The 23,023-nt window shown below is 38.5% G+C and overlaps 1 protein-coding gene across 1 annotated transcript in view; it reads right to left on the minus strand.

Moving 5' to 3' along the window:
* LOC150087172 (histone-lysine N-methyltransferase SMYD3-like) overlaps window positions 1–23,023 on the minus strand; it is a 153,407-nt gene that overhangs the window by 101,466 nt on the left and 28,918 nt on the right. The window contains exon 3 of the mRNA XM_090371866.1: window positions 7,434–7,544. Within this exon, the coding sequence (XP_090227992.1) occupies window positions 7,434–7,544 (111 nt within the window). The remainder of the gene's footprint in view (window positions 1–7,433; window positions 7,545–23,023) is intronic.

Genomic DNA, 23,023 nt, shown 5'->3' on the forward strand with positions numbered 1-23,023 from the left:
ATGAAATGCAATTGAGCAGCCGCCTGGAAAGCAAGGCAATGTGGATTTCCAGAACTGCAAGCAGTCATAGTGGAACAAGGAAATACATGGGCTGTGTTAGGATAACTAAGAGTAGAAACAGGTGCATGCATACTTGCATGTACACCAATAGTAGGAGTATATTTAATAAATTCGATGAGCTTGAAGTGCTAGTCAAGACATCAAAGGCAGATATTGTTGGGATATCAGAGATATGGTGTCACACAGACATAAGCAGTGCAGAACTGGAATTTGGGAAGTACAATGTGTAAGAAAGGATAGACAGGACAGGAAGGGAGGAGGCGTTATGCTGTTAGTTAAGAAACACAAAATCTAAGGAAGTGTATCCAACTGATGTTGGTGGTCAATGCAAAGTTGAATCCGTTTGGTGTGACATAAGCACTGGGAAATGAAAAATGAAAGGTGTGTGTTATAGGCCTAATGAACCTGATGAGTATAATGACAATTGTGCACAGAAGTAGAATGGGCCAGTAAATCAGAGTGTCTTATCATGGGAGGATTTTAATTTCCCAGAGACTGACTGGAATTTGTTGGTTGGTCACACACACTAGCAAGGCTTTTGTAGATTTATTGGATGATTGTTTTTATAGCAGCATGTTCGTGAGGCAACTAGAAGGAGTAATACTCTTGATCTGATTATCAGTAGTGATTCTTCATGTATTAAGAATCTGCAGATAAAGGAAACACTAGGTGGCAGGGATCACAGTGTGCTGAAGTGGGATTTACTCAAAGAGGTAACTACCATCAGGCGTAAAGGGAAGGTTTTTTTGCTTTCGTAAAGGTGACTACCGTAGTCTGAGACATTATTGAAATTCAATACAGTGGGACCAACTGGTAGAGTTACCAACAGCAAATTCAAAATGGGAAGCATTCAAAGAATTGATCTTGGAAGCTACTAGGCTTTTCATACAAACTAAGAAATATTGCTCAAGATTTAGGCCTAAATGGATGTCAGATGAACTAATTAGACATGTGGCAGAGAAGAAAAATGAATGGGATACATATAAATTGACAGGTGACACAGAAGCCTATGATAGATATAAGCTGGTCTGTAACCAAGTCACAAAGGAGGTTAGGCAGATTACAAGAAATCTTTGGGAGAGGATGCAAAGAAAAACAGCAAAGTGTTCTTTACTTATGTAAACTATAGAAGGAAGGGGATGAATCAGATTGGTCCACTTGGTATCGATGGTTCAACTGTTGATGACCCTGCTCAGGTAGCTAACAAACTAAATGAATATTTTGCATCTACATTCACACAAGAGGAGTTATTCAGGGAGAGGAATACCAGAAGTGTATTAAACTCTGAGAGTAAGCTAGATAATCTTGAAATAACTGAGAGTAAAGTGGAGGAGAAATTGTTGAAGATAAACATAAGAAAGGCATCTGGGGTGGATGGAATCTATCCAGTTATATTAGAGAAGGCAGCAAAGGCACTAAGCAAACCCTCAGCCATAATTATGAGAGCTTTCCTGGACTGGAGATGTGCAAATGTGACCCCAATCCACAAAGGAGGAGGATCAAAGGGAGGCACGAGCAATTACAGACCTGTTAGATTAACTTCTGTTCCGGGGAAATTAATGGAGGCACTTGTTAAAAAAGCATTGCCAGATCATCTAGACAAGACTTCAGTTATAGCTCGAACACAGCATGGGTTTGTTAAGGGGAAGTCTTGTCTGACCAATTTGAGTGAATACTATGATGTAGTCACAAAGGAATTGGATGCAAAGAATAATTTTGATATCATATATCTGAATCTTAGAAAGGCTTTTGATACTGTTGCACATGTAAGATTGCTGCACAATTTAGAGCAGTGTGGCATTGGAGGCAAATTGCTGCTGTGGATAAAGGGATGGTTGAGTGGGAGAAGACAGAGTGGTAATCAATGGACACTGCTCTTCATGGACTAATGTTATTAATGGAGTCCCCCAGGGTTCAGTGTTGGGACCATTGTTGTTTTTTGTATTATTAATGATGGTATATATCAAGCTTAATGTCCAAGTTTGCAGACGATACGAAGGTCGGCAGGGTGTTAATGACACTAATGACAGTACGCAGCCGCAACAGAAGCATATGGGAAGCAGTAACCCCAGAGTAACGTATCAACTGTGTGGTACTACACTGACAGTGGTAGAGAGCAAAAAGGACCTGGGGGTTTGTTGTTTTTTTTTTTTTTTTTTGGTTTTTAGGATAAATTAGCAACTAAGGCCATATTATTCTGGGGATATGCGGTGGTCATTCCCTGACCTTTCCGCATTCTCCGTATTTGGTGGCGACGGGCTCGAACCCCGGTCTAATCAAGAAGCGTGTGCTACGCACTGCTGCTCCTTCCCACCTGGCTACGGAGGCGCCTGGACCTGGGGGTAATTGTGTAGGCAGATATAAAGTTTTCTGAGCAGTGCAGACAGTCTGCAAGAGTAGCTCATGGTGTATTGTCAATGATATATAGGAATTTTTCTAGCAGGGATAAGGAGGTGATTATCCCCTCTATAAGGCAATGGTCAGGCCACATCTTGAGTACTGTATACATGTCTGGAGGCCTCATTTTAAGAAGGATGTAGAGCTGTTGGAACAATTACAGTGAAGGGCAACAAATTTAGTGAATGGAACAAATGGTTGCTCTTACAAAGAAAGGCTTAAGTTTTGCAAATTACAGTGTCTGGAGACTAGGCACCTGCAAGGTGATCTGATTGATGTGTATAAAGCCTTGAATAGTTTGGGCATGCTCAATGCTGATGGGATTCTTCCTCTTGCTCAGAATAATCACCTGAAATGACAATGTGTGAAATGGTTTTTTTTTTTTTTGGGTGGGTGATTCTGCATAAGCTTGCTTTCTTGCATAGATTGTTCGTTTACCTACAGGAATACCAGGAGTGCCAGGTCCTGGCACTCCTGTAGGTTCATTTACCTAGAGGAGTGCCAGGTCCTGATGTATTTCTCCATTTTTCTCCATGTATTTCTCCATTCTTAAAAAACACAAGGCATCAATTCTCCTGTCGCTAAGTCTAGTTGTGAACTTTGTGATAAATAAACTGACTGCAGAAAATGCTCTCTCTGATTCAACAGAGGTCGGTGGAATGGTTTTTAGTGAATTAACTAAATGCAAAATGTTGGAAGCTCTGTCCCCATTTGCCTCGAATAATTGCAATTCTTGCTTTATAACCAGGCCTAAACACTGTTTGTGGTCCTGAGAAAAAGTTGATGATTGCACAAGTTTTGCCTTAGATTGAATCACTGCTTCTAACTTGTCTCTCAATGTCATCAGACTCATCAGTTGCACAATTTCTTAATTTTATTCATCTACTGATTGTGAAGAGTTAGGGCTAGATGGAGATTTGTCTTCATTGAAAAGTCTAATCAGTGTCATCTTAGCAAATTCAAATAATGATTCATTGTTTGGTAATGATGGGAGGCCAGGAGCCACTACACAATTCACATAATTTTCCCCAATATTTAAATACTGAAGCAGGCCGACCAAAGAGATTTTCATCTTCTTGGCGAATTCTGACTTTTCTCGTTGTAACTCATTAATAATGAAAGCAAATACGCCTTCAGCAGTTAGCAGAGTTGCATCACAGCTGCATAATTTCTCTGTACCAATTTTTACTGGCTGCAGGGTTGAAACAATATCTTGCAGGACAAATTACCAAATTGGCAAGAATTTGGTAATTAAAAATTTGTTTGGTAATAAAGATAAATCATTTGGTATTCCCATAATGAAAATGGTGATTTTTGTAATAATAATAATAATATAACAAGTATGAGATTTTAAATCCTACAAAAAGTCAAATTCATTTCAAAATTCTTATTCTTTTCATAACACTGACTAACAGTTAGCATTCCTGTTTGCTTACATATCATAGGATACCACAATACTGAGTATGTATATTATGTACGCAGTTTTGCGTGCAGTGCAGACTGTGGCTAGCAGAGTGAATTCAGTTCAATATATATATATATATATATATTTTTTTTTTTTTGAGTAATTGGTAATAAAATCGAGAATTTGGTAATAATTCTTGGTAGATCTAGTAATACACCAAGCACGAGACTTGGCAACCATGTGTCAGTTGCCAAGTTGCCCTGTTGGTTCCTTTACTGGAAGATTCTTAATGTATGAAGAGGCAATGTTGATAATCAGATCAAAAGCACTGCTTTCTCTTGTTGTTTCTATAACATGTTAAAATTGGAAACAGTCATTCAATAAATCCACAAAAGTTCTGCTACTATTGAGTGATCAACCACAAGTTCCAGTCTATTTGGAAAGTTAAAAGGCCCCGTTATAGGACATTCTGACCTATTGGCCCACTTCACCTGCCCATGTAGTTTGTTCATTTACTCATCACAGTAATTTGGCCTATAACATACTTTTTTCTGTTTTTTCCAGTGCTTATATCATACCAAACTGACTAAAAATTTCAAAGGCCACCATATCAACACTACCTTAGATCGTATGTGATTCGTAACCAAGAACATAACACTCTCCCCTCCCCCACATCTTGTCTTTTCTCCAGTTAATTAAAAACATATTCTATGAAAATAGGTAAGACATGAAGACTTCACCTTGACAATCCTGGTAACTTCCAGAGTAGAATTCTGTTGTGCTGGTACTCCCCTAGTCCCAGCAAAGGCTATCCTACAACAGTGTAAACCTGCATCCCCTTTGGGGCAAGATATACAGCTAGCACTGGCAGCTCACTGAACACTGATATGGGATTACCTAAAATGAGGATTAAGCTAAGCTAAGCTAACCCTACTTCAGCGGGGTAGGATCACTGCTAACACTGGGTGTACTTCCTCGGTGTGGGATCAACATGTCTGTGTAACCATTTCCTCCCAATATCTCAACTGAAGACTCCAGGACTTGGAATCCAGCTGCCTTTCTCTCTTAGCATAGAGAGCATACTTGACCTTCTGACATTTATCTTTCTCCTTTTGCGGGGATTTAATCTGTCTCCTGTTTCCACCTTGGACAATGCCTCCTCCTCCTCCACTCTTGCCCTTAAACTCCACCAACTCGTCTACTATCACCCTGACTTTATGCTTTCACTTTTGTATTCCCCCTCATAAGCCCCCCCCCCCCTATCCCCAATCCTTCAGTTTGGCCTTTGCTAACCCATCTCCTACCAACCTTTACTATCAACCTCTATTTTTCACTTCTATGTTCTCCTCTTGTTTTTTTTATTGTGCTAGCCCACCATCTTGCCTTGGTAAGTGGAGGGCCCAACCATACCTGTGTTAAACACAATGACAAAAGGCCTGGCAAAGAAGGGTACCAGGCAGCAGTTCTCATTATGATCAGTACTTCCTGTAGCTAAGAGACCAGTCATACAACATAACAACATACAATATCACTCCCTCATCACATATGCTGACTGACTAGAGTTCTGCACCATCATGAGTGATAGGCAAAATTGAAGGAAACTTCCAATGACAACTCAACCAATACACAATATAGAATGTATTTCTGTATACACCTCGCTCACCATATTGAAATTCTGCACCCCATATGTCTGAGTGGAATCCAACATCCCTACAATGTCTACATTTTATGACTTAATACCTCAAATTCAAATGTTTACTATACTCCTAGCATTAGTATACAAATGTATAAATTTATACTGTAAATATACAAACGTATACGCTTGGCATTAGTGTACAAATTGTGTTTGGGCACAGGCAAGCACATGCTTACCTGTACCCAAAACATTATTTTTTTTGTCCCATGAGGACACCACATAAGTATTTGTGATATTATCACTTTAGTGCCTATAATGTTACTGAATTGTTGATTTCTGAAGTGGAAGGGTGGCCAAAGCAAGAATTATCTTTGAAGGACAAGAAGTCCTCTTTAAACTTTGTGAACCACTGAAAAGTCTGGAAAAAAAAAAAAGAAAAGAAAACACACAGCATCTTTTCCAGAAGTTGATGTCGCATTTTTGGTTTCTGTTGCACTTTTTCATAAAGTGAAACAAAATTTGATGCAAATTTCTGCTTAGTAAAATCACTCGTTTTAAAAAGTGAAGAAAAAAAATAACAGACACCTTCTATTCAATGTATTCTCATTCAGATTAACCAAAATGAAATGGGTGATTCTTGCATAACTATCTCTACATGAGTCACCAAATATGACAATTTGCAGCTTGCTACAATGTAATGATGTTTCTAATAACCAGGCCTAAACACTGTTTGTGGTCCTAACACACAACTTTGGCTGGTTCAAGGCTGTGGACAAGATGCCTAAATGCCAAGTTATATGTAGTTGAATTTTTCTGCAGTTTGAAACTCATTCTCCAAAGATTTTTTTTATGTTTTAACTGCACAATTTTTGCCATCTCTCATATTATGACATAAATTTTTTTTTTTTTTTTGATTTGGTAGTTGTTGGCGCATCAGCTTCTGTGGCCATATTGCACCTCCCAAGGTTTTTGCAGTACTTTGATCCAAGCCCGAGGTGCGAATCGAACCCGCGACCTTTGGGTTGCCGGGCAGGTACTTTACCCACTCGGCTAGCCCGGTCGGCATGACATAAATTCACAACTGGGATGTCAGCTTTTATACAGCCAAGTACCTATCCACTAACCAAGGAGAGGTCAACCAGCCCTGAAATGATCTGCTGGATGACAGTACTCACTGAGAATAAGTAAGTACTGTCAGTGAGTACTGTCATCCAGCAGTACTCACTGAGAATAAGTAACAATAGTCTTCTCTATTAAGGAAGCATTACTTATTCAAAGTATGAAAGATAGGAAACCTGTTGCAAAGGATTTCACAATATGAGGTATAATTATTTATTATTATTATTAGCTATATGGTGCAAGGAAGTCTGAGGCTTATGCTGCACCAGCCAAAAAAAAAAAAAAAAAAAAAAAAATTCTGAATTACCCTGTGAGAGAAAGAAAACAAGAGTCAGAAATAGAAGGGAATCATCAAGAAAGAGAATGATGATGATATCCAACTCAGGACCCTGGATGTGCAAAGCCCATACTCACCGGCTGTGAGCACCTGGGGTCAATGTAATGATGCCTCTAATAATACAGCTTTGGATGGTTCAACTGCTATGAAATGGTGCTTAAGCACTAACTTATACATAGTTAGGAATTTGTTTACTTGATCATATCAGTTAACTTCATTAATACAATAAAATATCTGGGTCAACCTGTCTCAAAGTGACTGCTGGTAAAGCTACAAGTGATAACCTAAAAGATTTTCACCATATATAATAAATAATAAAATATACAAGATATTTAATAATTTAACAACATAAGAAATAACATTGTTTTCATTTGGCATCTAGAAACTTCAAGTAAATAATTCAACTTTATAGAAATTTCCTGTTTTAAAATAATAAAATGAAATTTTTATAAATTTATGATGAGATCCATGAAACATACTTGCAGTTTATAAATTAGCTGTGCTATAAATCGAAGGCTATCTGTTGGGATTTTTGGTGATATCCGCTTGATGTCTTTACATTCTCGCTTATGGCAAGGCCAAGCTTTACTCTAAAAAATAAACTTTAAAATAAATTTTTAGTACAAATATGTATATAAATGTATATGATGAGAAAAAAACAATTTCACACAAAACTTTAAAAATATGAAAGTAATAAAAAAAATGAAAGTCAACATATTTGAAGTATACAGTAATAGTAAAATTTGAGGCAGTAAAGAAACCTAATTTGTATGTTATTTTAAACTAAAATTTAAAAAAAACTTAAAAGAAGAAAATGTTTAAATGTACAGTGTTTATATTTAATATTAGCATTAGCATTAGTAGAGGCATTTGATGCAAGAAAGCAAGCTTATGCAGCATCAGCCAAAAAAAAAAAATAAAGTAAAATAAATAAATAAAAAATAACTACTTCCACTTCACCCCTCTGTTCGTTCGAAATACCTGTCCAGCTGAGCCTTAAACTTATTTAGGCTATCAACTTCCACGACAAGGGATGGAAGTCTGTTCCACCTACCAACCACCCGCTGGCTAAAGGCAAATTTCCGCACATCTATCCTACATCTGTCTTTCCTCAATTTGAATTTATGCCCTCTCAGGTGATTATTCTGAGCAAGAGGAAGAATCCCATCAGCATTGAGCATGCTCAAACCATTCAAGGCTTTGTACACCTCAATCAGATCACCTCGCTGGTGCCTAGTCTCCAGACACTGTAATTTGCAAAACTTAAGCCTTTCTTCGTAAGAGCACCCCTTTGTTCCATTCACTAATCTTGTTGCCCAAAAGACAAACAATAATGGAATAATACAGAATAGCAGAGTTAAAATTTATGCTAGGCATAATGTTCCTGTATAACAAAGTTGGCAATTTTTTTTTGCAAAAAAAATTTAGTCATACAAATCAAATCAAAAAATAATTCTGTATGAGCTTGTCCTATAAATGCATAACCACATGGATAATTTTTAAAGTGCTTTGCAAAGGCTCCTTTTTTCTGTTATAGAGTGCTATTTCACAGAAAATAGTTTTAAACCTGAGCCATTATCTGCCAGACAATAACCTATGTCACATTACAAACTTCAGTTCACTTTAAACATGCTTATCTGTAGGAGTTGTTTCTTCTGCAATCCATTAACCAGGCTTTACTACACACATTTAGCAGATTGAGACTTGACACAGTGTGAATGACTTCATCGATTTAAAGTCCAAATTCCAGCCATTAATGGTGACATTACACAAATGGTACAGTGGACATTAAGAAATTCAATGTTCTCAATGCTACTGTAGTAGCATTGAGAACACTGAATCCCCACAACTCTGAAGAGTTGTGGGGAGACAGTAACCAAATGCATAGTTATTATTATTACCTCTTTCTTCTATTTTTTTTTCTCTATCTGTGAAGGGTATTGGTACCAGGTGCATGGGGTTGTTTTTATGTCCAGTTATTAATATTGGTCGAGGAACTCTCTGACTATCCTACAGGTGTTCAGGATCGCTGCTTTCTGGAGTTCTATGTAAGTGTTCTCTGTGAGGCCTATTGCTGCTAGGTTTTATGGAGACTCTTTGACACCATGCCGGTGGTTGGAACAGTCACACAGTGACTGGAATAGTCATTACTTTCTATATGCTAGATTTCTTTGACTTCCTATTTTAGGTCTATGTACCTCCTCATAGGTTGCTGTTGTTGAGCTGGTTATTATTATTAATAACAGTAGTAGTCGTGGCATATAATGCAAGAAAACAAGCTTATAAAGCATCAGCCAAAATTAAAAACACTTCCACGTCACCTATCCATCCCTCCTAATAATCTGTCAGGTCTTCCTTGTATTTAAATAGTTTATATTTACAATAAATATCATATATATATATATGATGTAAATATATATCATATATATTGTTTTTGTTTGTTATTGGGTTTTTAGGAGCATTAGCAACTAAGGCCATATTGTTCCGGGATATGCAGTGGTCATTCCCTGACCTTTCCGCATCCTCCGTATTTGGTGGTGATGGGCTTGAACCTCGGTCTAATCAAGAAGAGTGTGCTACGCACTGCTGCTCCTTCCCACTTGGCTACGGAGGCGCCACATATATATTGTATGAATGGCATTCATACTTTCTCTGTGTATATGCATCAACGTGCTCTTGTTTACAGATGGTGAGACTTAGCCCCCACATATAACAAGGGAATTTTGTCATAACACAGATCTTGGCAGATGGTATGGAGAGGAGAACAGGCTTGCTCTTATTGGATTATGGGATTTGAGCAAGCTGCTAAGGCTTCTTTCCTATAAATTTTATTGGTGCAAAACTCATTCAAGTCAGCACTGAGGTGCTATATTTCCATTAGCATTTGATTTGGAAGGAAGCAATCTGAAATATAAAGTCTCCAATGCTTCATGTAGAGCATCGGGGGTTGACCAAAGTTCTCACTTGGGTATTTGCCACTAACACAAATCCCAAATGGATGGTGTTGAGATTTGGTCTGTGACCATTTTAACTGTGGCTACTAGTTGCTATATTTCAATAATATCTGCTGCATCCCCAGTGAAGTAGCTAAGGTTGTAGTTCTTTCCTGTGGTGGGAGACAAGCTTTCCGGTTAGCACATTTAAGGAGCCAGAATTGTGCAGTAAGGATTTGCTTCTTCGTTGTAGTAGCTGCTGATGTTCACACTTCAGTAGCTAGAGGAGTGGAGTATAAATTACTGTTCTAATTAATTTCCTAATTATTTGGGGATCCTTGACATAGATTAAGTGTTGTTTAGCTGCCCATTGAAGAACAGCTGCTCTGGACTCATATCCAGAGCAGCCTCTCTTCGATGTCTACATGAGCATAAAACCGAAGTTTTGGGTCAAATACTATTCCCAAATCTGCATGGGTGGGAGTGCCTGATATTACAATTCCATTGAATGCTTGAGCTATTCCTGTAGGGGTTGTTTTGAGGGAAAACATCGCAACATAGCTGAGTGGTCAGGAGTGGGAGTGCAGTAGCATGTGCTCTTTGAGCGGCCAGTGACTGCTAAACACGGGGTTTGAATTAATGATTTATTGTAAACTCCAATGACTTGGTAGTCGTGCTGGAGCATAAACAAAAACATACTGTTTTAGGTAAGAGGTGATGTTGATAAGACTAATATTAATACATGCTGTATCCTCACAGTCATCGTTGGGAGCAATAGGCATTAGAATTTTTATATCATCTGTATATGTGATGATTTTCTCATTGTTACAAACAACAGGTGCAACGATGGCTGTAAATAACAAGTCAGATAGGACTCCTCCTTGTGGAACACCAGCAGAGATCGCCTTGTCCATGGGCATCAATCTGTAATATCCTGTCATGGAGGAGTGATGCTATGAACCAGAGGATATTACCTTGGATTAGATAGTGGGCCTCAATTAAGCACAGGAGTGCTAACATGTTGACAGCATCAAAGGCAGCTTCAATATCTAGTATGTGATAGAGTTCCTCGTGCTGTTCAAAAGCAAACAAAATAAGCGTGGCTGCTTGGTTTAGTTTAGTTTTATTGGCGCATCAGCGACTAAGGCTATAAAGCGTGGCTGCAAGGAGGTTCATCTCTACAGACCGGTTTCGGATGGTGTGGGTAGATCTGTGGCGACTTATCCCCAAGGACATGATTCATTAAGATGGGCAGCATAATTTTTTCCAGAATAATTTTAGGAGCATTGAAGGGTTAGATATCAGCCGAAAGTGCTCGAATACGGTGGGGGTGTCGAACTCTTGATGGGGTCTCACAAGGTAGCTGTTCCAGGATTTAGTAAAGATTCCTGTGGTCAGAATTCCGTTGAAGATGGACCTGAGTGATTGAAAGAACGGGATGAGGCATTTTATCATGAATTGTGGCACTTTGTCAGTTGCAGTTGCTGGAAGCGAATTTATGCTGCTATCAGTTGGTGTGTAGAGTACTGAATCTGGTATTCAATAGTCTACACACCAGCGTATTGAATCTGTCCTGGGCATATTGAATCTGTCCTGTGGGTGTATTGAATCTGGTGACATGGTCTGGTCATTGAGCTGGGTTCAGCTGGCTACAGAAGCTATGGGATCTGAAGTTGAATGGGATTTTCCCTTGTTGAAGTTGGACCCAAGGTGTGCTGTTATTGCTCTTGATTTCTCCCTGTTAAATTGTGCTTGTGCTCTTGAATAAAATATATTGTCAGAACCTGTTGAGTACTTTTCCAAATCTGGTGCAGCTGCTGCTTTAATAGAAAAGACATGTCCTTCTGGATTCTACCAAGCTTTGGAGTGAGACAAGATCCTTATCTTCTCTGATGCAGCATACTGTGCAATGCTGATTGTTAATAGAGTTACAGCAAGTGAGACGTCACACATTTCAAGGATATTCTAAGGCAGTGTTTCCCAAACTGTGTTCTGTGAGATGCGAACAAGTGTTCTGCAAAAATTCGTAATTAATAATAAAATAAATAAATTTTGCATATTTGTAGCATACACCACTTTTGTATTATTATAATTTTTAAAGTAATTTTTTTTCAGTTATTAATATACTGGCATAGACTGATAATCAAATAGACCACAGAACACTATTTTGGCGGGCTTTGAATAGAAAAGCATGCATAGAGGTAATGCTATCTACGAAAAAGTAGCAATGTAGTGGTCTAATGTGCCATTCATATGCAATTTAGCCTGGCATACACAGGTTGAAGGAGGTGGGAAAGCGAACCGATATCATAACTAAACTCACTTCCTTGTATAAATTTTTTTTGATAATCAGTATTTCGAAATATTATTATTAAAATAAATGACCATGGATTTGTGGTTGAAAAAGGGAACTTTAAATTGAGAAGCAAGTACTTCTAGGATTGCAACTGTAGTCGATGAAAATGAACACAATATTGTCACACTTCAAAGTGAGGATGAACAATCACAGCCTTTTGTTCCCCAAAAATCTGAAGTGAAAAAACAGGAACCAACTAATAAAAGATGAAAACAAAAGTATGATGAGAGTTATCTGAATTTCAGCTTTACATATTTTGGAAATAAAGATGCCTCTGATGCATAGTGTGTCGTATGTAATAAAATATTAGCAAATAGTTCTTTGGCTTCAGCTAAACTTGTGTTTTGTAAGTGTTCAGTAAATACATTGTGAGATGAAAAGTATTCCATAAACATATTGCAAGATGAAAAGTTTTCTGTAAATATATTGTGAGATGAAAAGTTCCGTGACTAAAAAAGTTTGGGAAACTATGTTCTAAGGTATAGGGGTGGCAGCTTGCAGGAATTTTTGGCTGTTAAGGAACTTGGAGCTAATGATGACAGAGGTTTTTTCAAGCAAGTGGTCCCCGAATAAGTATAATTAATTTTGCACGGATAGGTTTGTGATCCAATTTGTAATGCATCTGAGGCAATTCTTTAATCATACATGTTAAGGAGGAAAATAGCAAGTCAAGATGGTTCTCTCCTCTAGTAGGGCAATGATCGATTAGCTGTATATTTGCTGACTTCAGGTAGCCAACAAGAACCATCTTGCGGGCTGTGAGCTGTGTGTGAGGTTGAAATTCCCTATGACAATATGGTGAGCTGAGGGTGCAAATGGTTTTTATAGCCCAGTTGGCCACCTGAGTAATATCAATAGTTGGTATGGGGGCACAATATACATTAAGATATCTACTGTGGATGCATTTCTGAGAAGTGTGATGGCTAGGGCCTCAAAATTTGGTGAGTAACTGGATTTAGTGTTGATCAGGTTAAAGAACATAGCAACATCACCTACCTATCTGCTTCTCCTGGAGGTAAACTCCGCCCCACAGCCTGCTAGTGTAGTTATCACTATATTCTGTTGCTTATGCTTAAGCCATGTTATGGATATAGCTAAGATATCGAATGTGCCCACTAGCAGGATTTGCTCAGTAATTTTTATTTTATTTCTTAAGCTTCTAACATTCTGATACATTACAGTGTCAGAGCAAGGCATTTGAATTCAATTTCTGGGCCTCAAGAAAGGAAGACCAATATGAGGTCATGGCTGATTTGCTGTGATCATCACTGGGATTGGCAGGCATAGCTTGTCTTGTTTGCCTGGCGAATTTGCACTATGGGATGAAATGGAAGCATTGTCTACTACGATGGTAGATCTGACTATCTTGTTCTCTGAATGCATAAAAGGCACGATTACTGTTGTGCTTGGGTCTCAAGTCAGCTTCCATTCAGCTGAGCGTCTGGTGCGGACTCCATGAGGTTTCTCCTGATGTTGTGGCTTGGGTCGAAGTCAGACAATAACACCGATCTGCCAGGAAGGAAGGTTACTGATGGCTTCAACAGATGTTGCTTCACAAGATAACTTGAAAGAAACATAGTTACTACTTGTGGTAGATAGCTTAGTGGCTTCTACACTAACATTGAGGTGTCTTGAAGGAGGACATTAGCTACTACTTGTTCAGAAGTTGTTAGGGAATGCAACCTCAAAATGAAAAAATTCTTAGAGGTGTTGTTGCAGTGGCATCATGGCCTAGAGGAATTTGACATGCCTGTTACACATGCCTTTTTTATCCATGCATCAGATCCGTTTAACTATTTGACTCTTGGTGATGGAATGTTGTGAGTGGGATAGGGCTTAATCCTTGCAAGAATTCCTGCCTGTTGTGCTGATGACATTTTTTATAAGACTGAATAAAAAATCATTGTCAGCTAGTGATTCAGTATGGTGGCAACAGAACATAATGATAGCTACACTAACAGCCTACAGGATAAAGTTTACCTCCGGGAGAAGCAGAAAGGGAGGTGGTGTTGCTATGTTCTTCAAAGAAATGCCATTGAAACTGGTCAACACTAAATTTTATTCAAACTTCCCACTTCCACAACAAAAGATGTAAGTTTGTTCCAACAATAAACCACCAACTGGCTGAAGGCACACCTCTACACATCTATCCTGCAATCATCCTTTCTCAATTCAAATTTATAGCCCCTAATGCATGTATTCTGAGCATGAGTAAAAATGCCATCAGCATTCAGCTTGCTCAAGCCATTCAAAGGTTTAAATGCCCCAATCACCTCACAAGTGCCTAGTCTCCAAATTTGCAAAACTGAAGCCTTTCTTGGTAAGACCATTTTGTTCTGGAAGATCTATATCCTTCCTAAAACAACGGCCCCCCAGACCTGTATGCAGTACTGAAGGTGTGGCCTGACCATTGCCTTATACAAAGGGATAATCAACTTCTTATCCCTGCTAGCAAAGTTACTGTATATCATTAGCAAGACACCATGAGCTACTCTTGCAGACTATCTGCACTGGTCAGAGAACTTCATATCTGGCTGCACAATTAGCCCAACCCCCAGATCTTTTTTCATTTTCCACTACCCTGAGTGCAGTACCAATCACCCCGGGGGCACACATCTGGTGAGTATGGGCTTGGCAAACCCAGGGTCCTGAGCTGGATATCATCATTCTTCTCTTTCTTGGTGATGCCTTTCTACTTCTCTCTCTCTCTCAGGGTAACTTGGGAATTTTTTTTTTTTTTTATTGAGGCAACATAAGCCTCAGGCTTCCTTGCACCATATGGCTAATACTAATAATAAATACAGATGGTAGGTTAATCAGCAATTACAGCTACCCATATGCAGTATCTTACATCTATCAATGTTAAACTTTAACAGCCATTTCTCAGCCCATATGCTTAATTCTTTTAAATTTTGTTGTTAGATCTTATCCTGCTTATTGTCATTAACTACCCTGCCAACCTTTATATTACTGCAAAATTAGACATTATGCCTGATATACTTCCATCAATATCATTAATAAATAAAGAAAACAACAGTGGACCCAGCACAGTACCCTTAGTGAAAACTTAACTAATAACATTTACCATGAAGACCAGTGGTCTTGCCCTTCGTGAACTAATGTCCATGAAGGGCAAGGACACATCACCAACAAAAAAAAAAAAAAAAAGAAAACCTTACCATTTCACCCATCCATTCGCTCCAAAAGTATATCCACTCCTTCCTTGAATTTATGTAAACTATCAATTTCAACAACGACAGATGGAAATTTGTTCCGGCAATCAACTATCCGCTGGCTAAAGGCAAATTTCTGCACATCTATTTGAAAACTGTCTTACCTCAATTTTAGTTTATACCCCCTCAGGTTTGTAATCTGAGCAAGAAGAAGGATCCCATCAGCATTGAACCTGCTCAATCCATTCAAGGCCTTATGCACCTCAATCAGATCAACTCACAGATGCCTAGTCTTTAGATGCTGCAATTAGCAGAACTTATGCCTTTCTTCATAAGAGTACCCCTTTGTTCCCCTCACCAGTCTTTTTGCCCTTCTCTGTAATCGTTCTAGCAATTCTACATCCTTCCTAAAATGAGGCTTCCAGACCTGTACACAGTACTCAAGGGGTTTGGTCTGACCATTGCTTCATACAAGGAGATAATCACCTCCTTATCCCTGCTAGCAAAATTCCTGTATATCATTGACAAGACACCATGAACTACTCTGGCAGGCTGTCTGCACTGCTCAGAAAACTTCATATCTGGCTGCACAATTACCACCAGGTCTCTTCCATTCTCCACTACCCTGAGTGTAACACCACACAGTTGGTACATTTCTCTGGGGATACTGCTATCCATATGCAGTACTTTGCATTTGTCAATGTTAAACTTCAGTTGACACTTCTCAGCCCATCTGCCCAATTTTTCCAAATCCTGTTGCAGCGGCATACTGTCATTAACAACCCAGGCCCACCTTTGTATCATCTGCAAACTTTGACATTAAGCTTGATATAGCTTCATCAATATCATTAATAAATATACATCAACAATGGGCCCAACACCAAACTGTGGGGAACATCACTAATAACATTAGTCCACTGATTACCACTCTGCCTTCTCCCACCCAACCATCCTTTTATCCATTGTAGCAACTTGCCCTTAATGCTATACCACTCCAATTTGTATAGTAGTCTTCCATGTTCAACAGTATCAAAAGCTTTCCTGAAATCTAAGTACAGCAGACTCTCAATTTACCGGGATCGGATTAGCCAGGAAGCAGATTAACCGGGACACTTCAAGATTCGAAATTAAAAAAAAAATAATAAAATAAACCAGAAATCATAAAATTCAAGTAATAAATATAAAGGTATAAACAGATGTTTCACAAGTCGTAAATAAGAGACAAGAAGTGGCGTTATAAGTTATCATTGGGAGACTAGTGTATCTATTATCTTGCAACCCCCACTGTCTACACATCCACTGCCCAAAAAAAAAAAAAAAAAAAAATAGAGAGAGACCAAATGCTTAGTTCACTTCAGTGTGTTGTGTCAATTGTTGTGTTCCGTCACACTGCAAAAGGACAAATTTTGTTTCATTATTTATGTCAGGGATGTTGGAATTTTTTTTTTTTTATAGTAACTATTTTTTTTTTGTTTAGAAATCATGAAAATGATGGGTAAACGCAAGAGTTGGGCTTTCAATTAAACAAAAACTTGAAATTATTCAAAAGTTTGAAACCGGTGTATCCGTTAATCTGATGAGTACGGGCTTGGCAAACCCAATCCTGAGCAGGATATCATCATTCTCTCTCTCTCTCTCTCTAGGCGCCTCCGTAGCCAGGTGGGAAGGAGCAGCAGTGCGTAGCACACGTTTCTTGATTAGACCGGGGTTCGAGCCCGTCACCACCAAATACGGAGGATGCGGAAAGGTCAGGGAATGACCACCGCATATCCCGGAGCAATATGGCCTTAGTTGCTAATGCTCCTAAAAAAAAAAAACCAAACACCAAACCATCTCTCTCTCTCTCTCTCTCTCTCTCTCAGAGTAACTCAGGAATTTTTTTTTTTGGCTGGTGCACATAAGTCTCAGGCTTCCTGCACCATATGGCTAATAATAATAATAAAGTTGGTGAATGAATAAGCTTCAGGCTTCCTTGCACCATATGGTTAATACTAATAATAACAATAATAATGTTGGTGACCACGTGAAATAGAAAAAAATAAAGGGAAGCTACTAGATTTAAAATTGACATCGTAAAAAATAAAGGGAAGCATCATACTGTATTGGACATGCGAGTAGTGTATGCTAAGTTTTTTTCATTTTTTATCTATCGCCATACTTTTTACATAGGTTGCTGTACATTTTCTGATAGAGTAAGTCCCCAAATTATGTAGCTTCAGACTTACGTTACAATATTTATATTATTTTTATATGACTGAAGGGGCACACATTTCACTATAACATCGTAAAAACCCACACAATTCCAGCTATTGGTATTAACGCAAATGCAACAAGATCGAGTTTACTAGCCATTTATAATTAGATGCACTAATAAACCCAGAAAGTGCAAATTGTTTCATGGCAGTGACCTCCAGAAATGTGCTTTAGTAAAATGTGAGCTTGCTGGGGTGATAGTGAGCTTTTGCCTTAATCCCGTGAAGTTCTTTACAGAAATTTTCATTTTGACCATTATCATGGTACATTTACTAGTGATAGCGGTACTAGGAAATCTATAAAGACAAGGAAAGCGATCGAGTTGGATCAGAAAATTAAAATAATAAGGATGTATGAAAGTGGCCAAACATTAACAAGTATCGTGTGGAATTCAGATTTGTAGTAGTAGTACTGGCATGTGATGTAAGAAAGCAAGTGTATGAGCTTATGCAGCATCAGCCAAAAAAAAAAAAAAAATCACACCATTCCCTCCAAATGCCTGTCCAGTTCCTCCTTAAATTTATTCAACCTATCAACTTCCACGACAGATGGAAGTTTGTTCCAGCAATTAACCACCCGCTGGCTAAAGGCAAATTTCCGCACATCTATTCTACATCTGTCGTTTCTTAATTTGAATTTATGCCCCCTTAAGTTCGTAATCTGAACAAGTGGAAGGATCCCATCAGAATTCTCAGCATGCTCAACCCATTCAAGGCCTTTTATACACCTCAATCAGATCACCATGCAGGTGCCTAGTCTCCAGCCACTGCAATTTGCAGAACTTAATAAGTAAGATGAAGGCTGGGGGTTTGCTTACTTCCTTTAATATAACTGGATAGATCCCATCCCTCCTTCACTTTGCTCTCAGTTATTGCAAAATCATTTAACCTCTTAGAGTTTGATAAACATCTGGCCTTCTCCTCCTTGAATAACTCCTCATATGTGAATGTAGAGGCAAAATACTCATTTAGTTTGGCAGCTCTCTGAGAATAATCATCTACAGTCAAACCACTGATATCAAGTGGACCAATCTGATTCAGCCCCTTCTTTTTAAAGTTTATATAAGTAAACAGGTCTTTGCAGTTTTTCTTTGCATCCTTTGCCTAACCTCCTTTGTGACTTGATTACAGACTAGCTTATATCTACCACAGACTTCTGTGTCACTTGATAATTTATATGCATCTCATGCATTTTTTTTCTCTGCCACAAGCCTCATTAGTTCATCTGACATCCATTTGGGCCTAAACCTAGAACAGTATTTCTTAGTTGGAACAAAAAGCCTAGTAGCTTCCAAGATTACGTCCTTGAATGCTTCCCATTTAGAATTTGCTGTTGGTAACATCATCAGCTGGTCCCAATGTATAGAATTTAAAAAAATCTCTAAGACCACTGTAGTCCCCTTTATGAAAGCTAAAACCCTTAACTTTACCCATCAGGGTAGTTACATCTTTAAGCAAATCCAACATCAGTATACTGTGATCTCTGCTACCTATTGGTTCCTTTATCTGTAAATTCTTAATACATGAATAATCGCTGCTGATATTCAGATCAAGAATGTTACTCCCTCTAGTTGCTTCTCTATCATGCTGCTATAGAAAACAGATCATCCAATAAATCCACAAAAGCCTTGCTAGTGTGCGTGACCAAATCACAAGTTCCAGTTAATATCTGGGTAGACTAAGGCGCATTTAGGGCTAGAGCCTCAAGCTGCGAACAAATTTAGACTATGTATATAAAGTGCTTAGCATCATAATACACAGCCATTTCTGAATAAACAGAAAATTTTTAAGGTGGCATCGTTTTAGGTTATATCTCATATTGTGAATACCTTCACAACGAGTTGCCATGATATTGCACTACTTCGAATAAGTAACGCTTCACCTAAGGAGAAAACTAGTGTTACTTATTCTCAGATAGGTACCACCACCCAGACAGCACTGTTTCAGGGCTATTTGGCCCTTCGTCAGTGAGTGGGTAGGTACCCAAGTGATGCAATGATGGCAAAAACAGTTATGAAGTATAACTCCACAATATGAGAGATGCCTGATGGTGTATGATGTATTTAGACTAAGGCGCATTTAGGGCTAGAGCCTCAAGCTGCGAACAAATTTAGACTATGTATATAAAGTGCTTAGCATCATAATACACAGCCATTTCTGAATAAACAGAAAATTTTTAAGGTGGCATCGTTTTAGGTTATATCTCATATTGTGAATACCTTCACAACGAGTTGCCATGATATTGCACTACTTCGAATAAGTAACGCTTCACCTAAGGAGAAAACTAGTGTTACTTATTCTCAGATAGGTACCACCACCCAGACAGCACTGTTTCAGGGCTATTTGGCCCTTCGTCAGTGAGTGGGTAGGTACACAAGTGATGCAATGATGGCAAAAACAGTTATGAAGTATAACTCCACAATATGAGAGATGCCTGATGGTGTATGATGTATTTAGACTAAGGCGCATTTAGGGCTAGAGCCTCAAGCTGCGAACAAATTTAGACTATGTATATAAAGTGCTTAGCATCATAATACACAGCCATTTCTGAATAAACAGAAAATTTTTAAGGTGGCATCGTTTTAGGTTATATCTCATATTGTGAATACCTTCACAACGAGTTGCCATGATATTGCACTACTTCGAATAAGTAACGCTTCACCTAAGGAGAAAACTAGTGTTACTTATTCTCAGATAGGTACCACCACCCAGACAGCACTGTTTCAGGGCTATTTGGCCCTTCGTCAGTGAGTGGGTAGGTACACAAGTGATGCAATGATGGCAAAAACAGTTATGAAGTATAACTCCACAATATGAGAGATGCCTGATGGTGTATGATGTATTTAGACTAAGGCGCATTTAGGGCTAGAGCCTCAAGCTGCGAACAAATTTAGACTATGTATATAAAGTGCTTAGCATCATAATACACAGCCATTTCTGAATAAACAGAAAATTTTTAAGGTGGCATCGTTTTAGGTTATATCTCATATTGTGAATACCTTCACAACGAGTTGCCATGATATTGCACTACTTCGAATAAGTAACGCTTCACCTAAGGAGAAAACTAGTGTTACTTATTCTCAGATAGGTACCACCACCCAGACAGCACTGTTTCAGGGCTATTTGGCCCTTCGTCAGTGAGTGGGTAGGTACCCAAGTGATGCAATGATGGCAAAAACATATACTTCATAACTGTTTTTGCCATCATTGCATCACTTGGGTACCTACCCACTCACTGACGAAGGGCCAAATAGCCCTGAAACAGTGCTGTCTGGGTGGTGGTACCTATCTGAGAATAAGTAACACTAGTTTTCTCCTTAGGTGAAGCGTTACTTATTCGAAGTAGTGCAATATCATGGCAACTCGTTGTGAAGGTATTCACAATATGAGATATAACCTAAAACGATGCCACCTTAAAAATTTTCTGTTTATTCAGAAATGGCTGTGTATTATGATGCTAAGCACTTTATATACATAGTATCTGGGTAGTTAAAATCCCCCATTATAATACACTGATTTACTGGCCCACTATTTCTCTGTATAATTGTTCATTGTACTCATCAGAGTCATTAGGCCTATAACAAACTTCTACCCTCATTTTTGCTTTCCTAGTGGTTATCACAACAAACTGACTCAACATTGCATTGTCCATCTATGTCAACTGAATGCACTTCTTTAGATTTTATGTTTCTTAACGAACAGCATAACTCCTCCTCCCTTCCTATCCTGTCTTTTTTCCTTTCTGTACACATTGTTCTCCCCAAATTCCAATTCTGCATTACTTATATCTGTATGACACCACGTCTCTAGATCCCAACAATATCCACCTTTCATGTCTTGACCAGCACTTCAAATTCATCAAATTTATTTACTATACTTCTAGCATTGGTGTACATGCTGTTCTTACTCTTAGTTACCCTAACACAGTCCATGTATTTATTTGTTCCATGATGACTCCCACCAGTCCCTAAAATCCCCAGCATTTCGCCCACCAGGCAGCTGCTCATTCTAATAGAAGCAGTGCAAGAATCACTTTCACCTCTGCCTGTGGCTACTGTTAATCTATTAGTCTGTGAATCTCCCCAAGCCCCCTGCTCAGTTCCACCCCAAGCCATGGCACTTCCACTATCTTGAGCCATTTGCTTTGCTGCTCTGGTCTGAGTACAATTTCCACTCAAATCACAATCCCAGGAACTCACATCTGGTGAGTATGGACTTGGCACACCCAGGGTCCTGAGCTGGATATCCTCATTCTTCTCTTTCTTGGTGATTCCCTTCTACTTTTGACTCTCTCTCTCTCTCTCTCTCTCTCTCTCTCTCTCTCTCTCTCTCAGGGTAACTCGGGAACTTTTTTTTTCCTGGTGCATCATAAGCCTCAGGCTTCCTTGCACCATATGGCTATTAATAATAATAATATAATTAAAAATACTACACTAAACTTATATACCTAATGCAGTATAGTGGTGGTGGAAGTAGCAATAGTAGAAGAGGTAATACAGTTAAAGCTTTCTGTTTTGTTTGAATGTTTTCACTAAAGACAAACTACTATCTGATCACAGACCATAGGTAGTGGAAACAATGTCATAGCAGCCCCATCTCTTAAACAAATAGTCAATTAGCAATTCAACTTTTGGCAAGAGCATCAGTTTGAAAGTAGTGTGAATATTTGGGGGCAGGGGAACTTGTTACAAAGGCATGTTTGCAACACTACGAGAATCAAAACCATTACAATGTCAATGCACTTTAAATACTACTGGACAAATACAGATGAAAGGACAGGATAGCTTTGCAAACATTTTATTTCTCAGGCCATACAGCTTTGCTATATGGCCTAAGAAATTATAAAATGAGGAGAGCTCCAAAATTAAATCATTTAAGGGCATCTACTCTGTTCTTCAAGCTCTCATAAATGCCCATAAAAAAATTAAGCTGGTACCTAACATCCTTGCAATCTATGTCGAGCACATACAAAGACATCCCCCTGGCTGCTCTGGTCTGAGTTTGATTTCCATTCAAATTCAATATAATTAAAATACTACACTAAACTTATACAGCTAATGCAGTATAGTAGTAGTAGAGGCATGTGATGCAAGAAAGCAAGTGTATGAGCATTAGACAAAAAAAAAAAACAATTTCACAAATCCATTCCCGCTAAAAGTTTGTCCAGTTCCTCCTTGAATTTATTTAAGCCATCAACTTCCACAATGACAGATGGAAGATAGCTCACAGTATACATATTTCATATCTCCTATCAGGTTTACATTATACCACTACATTTGTAAGTTCTAAGTAGTTATAATTGATAATAAATTTATCTAATGCCTACCTATCAGCCTATGCCCAGTGGAAATGTTT

This window comes from Mastigoproctus giganteus, chromosome 4 (assembly GCF_048544385.1).
Source record: "Mastigoproctus giganteus isolate SK-2022 chromosome 4, ASM4854438v1, whole genome shotgun sequence".
Lineage (NCBI taxonomy): Eukaryota > Metazoa > Arthropoda > Arachnida > Uropygi > Thelyphonidae > Mastigoproctus > Mastigoproctus giganteus.